Here is an 11412-nt window from a genome sequence, read left to right on the forward strand (position 1 = left end):
TATTCCGTGGAATGTCTACTGGAGCAAGTACGCCTTTTTTTATCTTATTTTTTGTCCGTGAATATAAGTCTGTGAGGCATGTTTATTCACCAAGAAATTCACTTAGAAGTTATTAAAATGCGATGTGATCTTGTGTTGTCGTTCATGACTTCATACTGGCGAGCTTTAAGGTTTTATAAGTTGTAACTTATTATATCCAGTTTATTTAAAAAGATAATCTTATATACAACTGTAAAGTTCCCTTGATATATATGTTTTCTATAATTTTATGAAAGAAGATAATGTGCTGATACATATTGTTGATTGTATTTTGTATTCTATCAACGAAAGGTAAAGGTTCGATCTTTAGCAAACATTCATAAAATTTGATTAAAGTTTAGTTTGCACTTGATTAATTAGATGATCTTTTATTTCAATATATGTGCATGTAAAAGATTTTGTAAATGAGTGCATAAATACATGCATGTACCCATACACGATGTAAAAAATAACAATTTTCTGATACTAGAGAAATCCGGATAGGTCTGGATTAGATTAAAGAAACGACTCCGAATATAAACACGGCATCGTCTGCGAAACACGAAGTTCACCGGAACTATAATGAATACCGTGAATAGACTATAGTATAGTCTACAACCCTTTAAAAGAAAAAAGAAGTGTAATGGAAAGTAATTTGAGAAACTCGTGACTTCACGCACAATAAGAGTTTTGGCATTGTTGGGAGGCAAGAATTATTAGTAGTTAATGACAAAGTATAGAAATTTGTGTAGGATTGAAAAATACTCTTGTTGAAATTAAATACGTATTGATAACAACTGTAGAATTAAAGGGTAATTTTTCAGAATACCTTTGCATAACTGATCATGCCAATTTTGGTATTGATAAGTCAGCCATTATATTGTCTAATGCAGGGGGCTGTTCCCCCTGAGACCACCCTCCTAGGGGGCTTCTGCTCTCAACTCTCGCAAGGGAAGACAAAGAATCCACCATGTATACCTGGCAGGGTAGAGTATACAACTAGCATGTGGGATCACTGTGCTGTCTGTATGACACTATCCTGCCGTCATATGTGGGGGATTTTTTATTATCCTGGGTGGGGGTTTAGGGTTGGCAGTATAGGAAGGTATTATCATCATGTTATATTGTTAGTGTACCCCATAAATTTTATGGGACCTTCCATGCCTTCCCCTGCCATAGGTGCCAAGAATGTGGGGTTTTGGGGGTTCTGCATCATAATTCCTACTATATGTTTTGATTGGTTATGGGAAGATATTATTAAAAATTACTAGTTAAAGCAATCCTAGGCAATTGGGTTTCATTGTTTGTCATCATCATTATCAAAGAAATTATTGTTGATTATAATGATGGTGATGCTATTGTTGTGATGATGACAGTGGGTGTGGTAGTATAGATAATGATATCTACCAGTAATGGCAATTAGAAAAAAAAAAACAGTGAGAATTATATATGTATTGATCAGCCATAAGGAAGGTCTAGAATTGTAGAGCTTGATAGATTTATTTGTCTTTCCTTAAGTCCAAAATGCTATCAGCTATTGCATGTGATAGGGGGTGGGGTTATCTGAAAGTTTTACCTTGACAGTAATACTGATAGTATGAAATATAATTTTTAGATTAATTTTGATTTTTGTGAATGATGAAACTATTGTCATTATCATTTGTTTTATTACCAGCATTAGTAGTGATAAATATGTCATTATGGTAATTAGACTATGGTTATTCATTATTATTACTAATCATCAGTAGCACTATCATCATTTTCATCAATATGTAATGTGTAGAGCACATCAGACCTTAAAAAAAACGAAAGAAAAAAAACAGTTTTATTTCCATGCCTTTTAGTTGTTACATTAAGATTCAATAGAATTTGGAAATTCCACCCCCCCCCCCCAAAAAAAAAAAAAAAAAAAAAAAAAAAAAAAAAAAAATATATATATATATATATATATATATATATATATATATATATATATATATATATATATATATATATATATATATACATACAAAAATTAATCTTCTTTTGGTGCATACTGATGACTACTAATATGCTGCACCTGCTGTTAACCCAAAGGATTAGGAATTTAACTTAGCATAATTTGAGTAGGAAATTCCTGTCTCTGTGTATCAGCATTGTAGAATTGTTACTTTTTTCTGTAATATAATTCATCGCAAAATATCTCTGGTGAATTATTTCATAGCTACTGGTGCAACATGTAAGTTATTTTATGAACCAGAGTTTTCCAAACTAGGCTATGCATTATGTAAGTTTTTTGTGAGAGTACCAAGGCAGCAGCAATAAGCAAAACATTGTATCATGCATTTTACATGATTTTCTTTTAGTAGTTGTCTCATGCTCTAACATTAGCTTCATATCTATCATTTCCTATATCACTATATGTAAGTATTTCTTACTTTTAAGTGTTTAATCTTTATAAGGGGTAGAATAGTAATGGTATGTTTGCCTTTTCTTAGAATAATGGGTAGCTATGTAGGATATAAAGAAGACCAGGATGTTCAGCTCACTCCAGGAGACCATGCTGTTGCTGGTGCTGTAAGTGGAATGGTCACTCGAGCTCTTATCCAGCCCCTTGATGTTCTTAAAATTAGGTTTCAGGTAAATATAAATACAGGTCTCCTTTTAGATGCTGTTGCAAAAATGATAAGAGTACTGAGTGAAGAATATCGATATAAAGATTATTTTCAAATTTTTAAATGAGTTGAATACCAGATGTGTTCCTATATCTGTTACTGTATTAGATGAAAATGAACTTACAATTATATACCTGAATAACAGCAGTTTTTCCTTTTGAAAGTCAGTTTATTGATTTGAAGTCTTTTAGTATTTTGGTTTGTTAGTTAACTCACATCTTTCTATCTCTAAAAGCTGCAAATTGAACCAACCACAAGGCGTGGTGGGGGGCTGTACCATGGGATTTTCCAGAGTCTATTCACAATTGCAAAAAGTGAAGGTCCTTCAGCTCTCTGGAAAGGGCATCTTCCAGCTCAAGCACTAAGTGTTGGATATGGTGTTGCACAGGTAAGATACTTCCTTAATTAGTTTTCAAAAATGTGACCAAAACTATATTTTGTGTTACTCAGAATGGTAGAAGACTGATCAGTCATTAGGTGTGAATACAAGTATATGGAATAGAAAATGAGTTAATTACTCTTTTTATTGTTATGTAAACCATATTCGAGTGTTTTTGTCTCTTTTTAACTCTTTCAGTTCTGGAGTTATGCAGTTCTCACTGAGGCAGCCACTGAGCATGGTTTTCCTCATGGATTGTGTGGAGGACTTGCTGGATTTTGTGGAACATTGGTATCCATGCCATGTGATGTGATACGTACCAGGATGGTTGCACAAGGAACTCCAAAGGTTAATTCCATTCTCTAAATTTTGTAAATGCTTCATAAAATTTTACTTTGATTTGTTGTTGATTGCATACAGTTTCTTACATTATGAATGAAGAAATGAACAAACATTAGTAGTTATAATTTGTATATAGAATTATTCTATTACCGTAGGATTTATTTATTTTCTCCTTTCTTTTGCTCTTGTATATGACATTATATGGTGCTGATATATGATATTTATATAAGGATTATTTGTACAGCAGTTTTACTTTTTTATCTTGTATTTTATAAGATGCATTATTTGATAAGTGATACCACATACAATTAATTATTTCATTTCATAGTATTACAGTGGTATGATGGATGCAGCAGTGAAGATGGTTCGGCAAGAAGGAGCATTAAGTTTATGGCGTGGCTTTCTGCCAACTGTTGCTATGAATGCGCCAAGTTCTGGACTCATCTTCTATTTCTATCATGCATTTCTTGCGCTTACTAATAATCTTATTGGCGATGGTAAGATTTGAAGTAGATGTGTAATTGACTTCAGTTTCCAAATGGAAACACACTTTATTAACTTAAATTGATATACTAGAAAGAATTACATAGCTTGCATAGATTGGGTTATTTAGATATTTCAGTTCATGATCATGACAAAATAATTCTATGAAATTGTGTATGCTTTTCTCAAGCAAAAATAGGATTCAGAAGTTTATGAAATTCATTTATATATTTCATTCATAATCAGTTCAACTGTCTTAGGGATCTTTTTTTATTAATATTTGTATGAGTGCATGAATGTCTGTATCAGATAATGATTAAAGTAATAATAATAATGATTGTAATAATGATAGTGATTATAATGATCATGAAAATGATGAAAATAATGATAATAATAGTAATGATAATAATGATAATTTTAATAATGATAATAATAGTAATTATGATGATAGTGATGATGATAAAAATAATGATGATAACAGTAATAGTAATGATAATGATAATGATAATGTAATAATAATAACAACAATAGTAACAGGAATAATGATAATGATAATGAATAGTAATAATGGTGATAAGGATATTAATAAAAAGAATAATGATAATAATGACAATAATGATAACAACAATGATGATAGTAATGATGATAAAGATATACTGATAATGATACTAGTAATGATAATGAGATTGTGATCATGAAAATTGTATTGCTCATACTCAAAAAAGTATTCACAATTATGATTATGGAAATGAAGAAATAGGATATATGGGGTAATGTGTTTGTATATTAATTGGCTTGTCTTTGCTTCTCTTCAGTATTCCATCTTCCCTGGCTGAGTTGCAGTGCTTTGAGTGGGATGGCGGCAGGTGTGTGTGCCAAAGCCATTCTCTATCCTCTTGATGTTCTTAAAAAGAGAATGCAGATCCGAGGCTTTGAAAGTAACAGAAAGCAGTTTGGCAAGGTACGTTCTCTTATCCCGATGCATCTCTATAGACACATATGTTCAGTAAGTGGTACTTGTGTTTGTTCTATGGTTCTGCTGAATGTCTGATTCTTGTTCATTTCTCTTCTATTTCCCTATTCTCTTCCCTTATTTCTCAGTTGAATCTTTCATAAAAAAGAAATAATAATAATAATAATAATAATAATAATAATGATAATGATAATGGTAATGGTAATGGTAGTGATGATAAATATAATGATAACGATATCAATAATGATAATGAAGATAATGATAATAATAGTAATGATAATAATGATGATGATGATGGTAATAATAATAATAATGATTGTAAAAGTAATGGTGATAATGCTAATACTCATGGTAATAATAACAATAATAATAATGATGATAATGATAATGATGATAATGATAATGATGATAATGATGATAATGATAATGATAATGATAACAATAACAACAACAACAACAACAACAACAACAACAACAACAACAACAACAACAACAACAACAACAACAACAACAACAACAACAACAACAACAACAACAACAACAACAACAACAACAACAATAATAATTAAAAAAAAATTGATGTTGATAATGATGATAATGATAATAGTGATATTGATCATGATAATAATAACTACAATAATAATGGTAATGTTGATAATAATGATAATGATGGTAACATATAATGATAATGATGATGACAAAAATAACAATAATAATAAAAGTAATTATAATAATCGTGATGATGATAATGACAATGATGGTGATGATGGTAGTAACAATAATAATGATAATAATAGTACTAATGATAATAATAGTACTAATGATAATTATAGTAATAATGATAATAATAATTATGATAATCATAACAATCCTATTCATAATAATAATAATGATGATAATGATAATCATAATCATAATAATAAAATAATGATGATGATAATGATAATAATACTGATCATGAAAATAATAACAACAATAACATGATGATGTTGTAGTTGATGTTGTTATTGTTAATGTTATTTTCTTTTTTTTATTTTTGTTATAGTTATTATTAATATTGTTATATTTGTTATAATGTTATTGCTAATACTGTGGATTGCATTATGAAGAATATTTGTTATTGTTTTATGAATATTAACATTATTGATGTTGATAGCAATGTCATAATAACTTTTTTATATTTTTCTGACTATAATTCCTAACATTTTCTTATTCCTTCCATAGGTTATTGTATATACAAATGTATGGAAGTACATATCAACTGTGATGCAGGAAGAAGGCATGCAGGCGTGGTTTAAAGGACTTTGTCCGAGTATGATCAAGAGTGGCTTAGCAACAGGGGTCATTTTTGTTTCATATGAAGCCACCTGTTACGTTATTTCTGTTGCCCGTGGAAAGAGTACTAGTCCAGATGACACCAGCAAATGACGATGATAATATCTTTCTCTTTTTGACGAACCTCAGATTTAGTCAATATTGTTTCAGCCTATTGAAACCCTCAAAGACGTGCCTTATAGGTAGTACTTGTGATTACAGTTCTCTTCCTTCTAATGCATATAGACTCAGAAATAGCTTATTATTATTATTCTTTATAATCTTCATTATCTCTCACTCTTTTCAGGAATTATTTAGGGATATGTCAGATGATCTTGATGTTTCTGAATCAGTTGATATTAATTACTATTGCATTATGAATCCAAATATCTTGCAAACAGTGATCTGTGATAATAATTTATAAAATACATACAAAGATTTCTTAGACATAAGTTTTGTACAGTGTATATAATTTTTGTGAATATGATGATGTTCATCATTTTGTGGATATTTACATGATATTGCATACTGAAAATATACGATTATAAATATCCAGTATGCAACTGTTATGTTTGTAGTATTTTAAATAGAGGCTGCTCCATGCAGATATTTAGAATAAGTCTGTTTTCTTATTTATTCATGCCTTCACCATTTACTTTCCTCATGTAAATGCCTACATATTCAAGTATGATGATGGCAAAAAACATTTAGGAAGTTACATAGGGAAATAAAAGAGGTTGCTGGTCAAATATTTTATTTTATATGCATATATAATTTATATATCGTTATTATGATTTATATATACTCTGTGTGTATGTGTGTGTGTGTGTGTGTGTGTGTGTGTGTGTGTGTGTGTGTGTGTGTGTGTGTGTGTGTGTGTGTGTGTGTGTGTGTGTGTGTGTGTGTGTGTGTGTGTGTGTGTGTGTGTGTGTGTGTGTGTGTGTGTGTGTGTGTGTGTGTGTGTGTGTGTGTGTGTGTGTATGTGTGTGTACGTGTGTGTGTGTGTGTGTGTGTGTGTGTATGTGTATGTGTATGTGTATGTGTATGTGTATGTGTATGTGTATGTGTGTGTGTGTGTGTGAAATAAAAATGGATGTGTGATATAAAAATGGATGTGTGATATAAAAATGGATGTGCTTATTTATATATGCATACAACTTTACTTAAACAAGCTTTCTTACAAAAGGCAAGAGGTGATATATTGAGAAATTGGTCTAAAATAAGTGACTAGTGCTGATACATCTACACACTAAATTAAAAGTTAATGCCTATATATTTAGTACAAAGCATTTACAAAAGAAAACATTTTCTGCAATGCAGTGATATCTCCCTTCTGAAGAAATATAACAAATGCAACTGTATTACCTATTTAATTATAATATTAACAACACAACAATAACAAAATATACAATCAAATATGGCATATTCCATGAATATAATGTACTTTTTTTATTCATGATTATAATGCACAAACATGGTTTAAGAACTATTGTTTAATTTCAAAAGTTCCCCAGATTCGCACACTGAAAAAGTCATGCATACAAACTCAAAATTAAACTTAATGCAAAATCATAACTGCAGACGCATGCTTTTGTTATCACTCACAAATATTAAGACGGCATTCAGGATATAATCTTTCACATTCAGTGTTTTATCTTCAGATACTAAGAGTAATGGCATGGACACATTTTATAAAATTATATATACACAGGAGAGGCACTAAAAGGAAGTCACAACGACATGCTAATGTTCTGTAAGGTAAAGGTCAGATATTTGTATCTGGAAAATCATAATCATTCACGAATAAATATGAAAAGGATAATTATATTTCTTGCGTAAGGACCTTCACAGTGAGCCAACGGACTACTTCACGCCATATTGGGAGTATGTCTGTATTTATCACTTCACGAGCCTTCATATCGCATTGGTATCGGTACCCATCACACTGCTCTAACCTGTGAATAAAAGCAAAATTCCATTCAGTACGTGAAGTCTTGAGGGCGTTTTACATATTACCAATGCATACTTTGATTATTATATGCTCTGAGCGCTTTCTCCTTTTCTTCCTTAGACATTTGACTGTTAATTTAGACTTCATTACCCCAAAAGTGAAAAAAATACACCATTGCCTAGTCTCTACACCATAACGAGCAACAATTACTTCCTCCCCGATCTTCAGCTCCCAGCTATAACGACTAATTCTTCCCTTTAACGACTAATTTCTCTCTTTTCATATCTCAGCTACGAGTATCACAATACACTAACCTGTCCTTTCCTTCTTTCACGGCCTCAATGTAGGACAAGAGCCTCCCGCCCTCAGCTGTATGTCGTAACTGTTGACTCAGCTCCCAGATGTTGCCTGAGATCCTGAGGGAAAATAGTTGAATTAGCTAATTCATGACGAACAATTCGTATTTTAAGGTCTTGAGTTAGGTTCGCAGAGATAGATAGAGACCAGTGACATAAGGAAGTATAAATATACATCTGTAAAGCCATAACTTGCCGCCGATGTTAAATGAAAAAAGGAGGAACTTAAACGTAAACATTCAATTTACGATAAAGCATGCAAGGAACCAAAGAATCTCCGAGAGTGACTCGTTAATACCCGCAGTGCACTTGCCTAGTCTCACTACCGATCAGGTCCGACAGTGGAGCGAAGGTTTCTGGATCGCGGGACACCTCACACAGAACTCGGCGCCGACAGTCCTCGCGGTCCAGGTGGAGGTTGTTGAAAAAGTAGTCAAGGCGGGAGAGACGCATTGACACGTCCAGGCGTTTGGCGTCTGTCGCGCCAGATGGAACTTCATCGAAGGATGTCAGGTGGAAAGGAGGGGTGATGTCTTGCGAAGAGGAAGAAGGATAGCTTGATGATGAAGATGAAGATGACGAGGATGATGAAGGACGAGATGATGATGATGAAGGGTACGATGATGAAGGGCGAGATGATGATGAAGAAGGGTATGAAGATGAAGGGCGAGATGACGATGAAGAAGGATATGATGATGAAGGATATGAAGATGTCGAAGGACGGGGGAAGAAGGTGGGCCTTGAGGAGAACGAAGGCCTAGGACGCTCTTCAGTGACGTCAATGGGTTTGATGAGGTCAAGACCTGAAGAAGGAGACAGCGTGAAGGTGTAACATTAAACCAGAATTGTATCGAAGTGTTCCAGAAGAACCAACTGTTTATGAATTGAATTATATGTAATAATTTCATAAGATAATTTAGACTGTTGCTTAAGAAAAAATGGAAATATAGGATATGAAAAGGAGGAAATGCTAAGACAGAAAGGAAAGCATGAAGTTCGAATTGGAATCTTTGTAGCAATAATAATGCCATAATGCTCTAACCACATGCAGTATTGCGGGTTATGTTGGCCTGATTTTTTCAACAGGAAAGTAACAAAATCCTACGCACCTGGCCTCTTTGTAGCGCTGTCTTGAATATTATTATGCGAGAGAACATGGTCGTTGCCCCACAAGAGCCGGTCGTTGTTCGTGGGCCTCGACGACGACGTGATCAGCGTTGCCGTGGGCCTCACCTGCTCCCCCCCGCTCGCAGGCCCTCCGATGGTGGTCCAGCCGTCGTCGTCTGCGGCGTCCCTCTTGCTTCGGGACTTGGGGAGCGAGTACGTGTTGACTTCGTTGACGTCGCTCCCCGTGAAGTATCCGAGGTACGGCATGACCCAGTCCAAGAACTTCTGGACGCCTTGCTCCACCACGGGGCTCCCCACGTCGCCCAGAAGTTCGCCGATGGTTGAATTCTCAGAGAGGTGCTTCAGGAAGAGGGAGGATATGTAGGCCGTCGGGTTGGGTGAGCGCAAGGCCTCCTCCAGGTCTCGCCCCGTCACGAAGAAGCCGCCGATGCTGATGGGGATCCAGAACTGGAAGGCGACGTTGACGCGGCCGCCGGGCGTGAAGGGCGGCACGACATAGTTCACCTGGGTCACGAGACAAGGAGAGTTGAGGACTGAGAAAGTGTGGCTGATTACGATACGAAAACTGATGGAAACTCGATGGCAATCTTTCTGTCCACAGGGATTGTAGGATGTAATTTTAATCTTTAGGGATTGTTTTGCCAGATTTCATGGATAGGGACTGCTGAACATGACTCTCTAGTCATGGCATTTCACTTCTTGAGGGACTGTTGCGCAGAGGTGATATCTATAATCTCTTTAGTGTGAATGGAAAGCAAATATCTGATTTTCGTGGGACTTCCCCTTTTACAATTCTTACTTTTTACCTGTCTACTGTTATCTGTTGTAATTCATGCCATAATAAAAAATCAATTCTTCCATAAATTCAGGTTCTCAACTACATGTATACTTTTTAAAGATATGAACATAGATAGATATGGATTTGGATAGATATAGATGCATTTCTTTCTACTCTCATCTTTACTCAGATTAACTTTCTCTTCCATAAACTGAAAACTTGATAATGCTATAGACATGGCTGTTTGAGAGCGTGAAATTAAGAGTCAAGTGATCCGTGCAGTGCGGCAAAAACGTGCAATTTTCAACAATCAACAACGAGGTTACGCGGCCCGCTGGTGGATAACACCAACGCCGCCAGCGCCTCGACCTCTCCCTCACCTCGTTCTTGTTCACGACGGTGTATCCGCTCTCCGGGTTGCCGTAGTTGCCGACGGTGCCGAAGAGCGTCCCGGGGCCGATGTCTCCCGTCCGGCGGATGGCGTAGGGCGGCATCGGAGGGCGCTCGAGGCGACGGCGGTTGTGCTCGAGGTCGGCGGCGTGCAGGGCGGGGCTCTCGTGGTACACGATGTACCTGCGGGAGGAGGAAAGGCTGCTGTTCAGGAGTCATGGCCAGGTCGCGCCTCGAACGAAAACGATCCACATGCCTCCACGTTAGCCGCTGGTTTGAGCGGATTCAAATTTTAGCGGGATGGGCGGGGAACAGATAGTATATATCTACAAACATAGCTACTATTACTTCTACACACACACATACACACACACACACACACACACGGTATTCACGCACACACGGTATGCACGCACACACGCATGTATACATATACACATACACACACACACACATACACACACATGTAAGAGAAAGAGGGGGAGGGGGGTAAGAGGCCACTTTGTGTAATCAGAGCGCGCGTAATTCCACCACGCCCACGCCCACGCCTGCCCGCTCCTCCTGCGCCGACGCCCTCCTGTCACGGCAACATGGCGCACACAACAAATAGATTGGCAGTGACAGAAGGAAACGTACCTCGATTTCT

General features: G+C 35.6%; 2 protein-coding genes across 4 annotated transcripts in view; one reads left to right on the forward strand and one right to left on the reverse strand.

Annotated features, from left to right (window-relative positions):
• Positions 1 to 6799, forward strand: part of LOC113811822 (mitochondrial thiamine pyrophosphate carrier) — a 6918-nt gene extending 119 nt beyond the window's left edge. The window contains exons 1-7 of one of the 3 annotated variants that reach the window (XM_027363644.2): positions 1 to 27; positions 2496 to 2637; positions 2908 to 3060; positions 3250 to 3399; positions 3722 to 3890; positions 4692 to 4837; positions 6074 to 6799. The exon at positions 1 to 27 is cut by the window's left edge and continues 119 nt beyond it. In XM_027363644.2, coding sequence (XP_027219445.2) covers positions 1 to 27; positions 2496 to 2637; positions 2908 to 3060; positions 3250 to 3399; positions 3722 to 3890; positions 4692 to 4837; positions 6074 to 6277 — 991 coding nt within the window. In that variant the 3' untranslated portion in view covers positions 6278 to 6799. Of the gene's footprint in view, positions 28 to 546; positions 725 to 2495; positions 2638 to 2907; positions 3061 to 3249; positions 3400 to 3721; positions 3891 to 4691; positions 4838 to 6073 lie in introns of those variants that run through there. The other 2 variants (XM_027363661.2, XM_027363652.2) reach the window with 2 other exon arrangements.
• Positions 6800 to 7282: 483 nt separating this feature from the next.
• On the reverse strand, positions 7283 to 11300 carry LOC113811927 (mucin-2). The gene is made up of 5 exons (XM_070124883.1): positions 10757 to 11300; positions 9580 to 10102; positions 8784 to 9273; positions 8429 to 8530; positions 7283 to 8118 (listed from the first exon to the last, which is right to left on the reverse strand). Exons 1-5 carry the CDS (start codon positions 10868 to 10870, stop codon positions 7986 to 7988), a joined length of 1362 nt encoding a protein of 453 aa, XP_069980984.1. The 5' UTR covers positions 10871 to 11300; the 3' UTR covers positions 7283 to 7985.
• Between the last annotated feature and the right edge of the window lie 112 nt (positions 11301 to 11412).

This window comes from Penaeus vannamei, chromosome 9 (assembly GCF_042767895.1).
Source record: "Penaeus vannamei isolate JL-2024 chromosome 9, ASM4276789v1, whole genome shotgun sequence".
NCBI classification, from domain to species: Eukaryota; Metazoa; Arthropoda; class Malacostraca; order Decapoda; family Penaeidae; genus Penaeus; species Penaeus vannamei.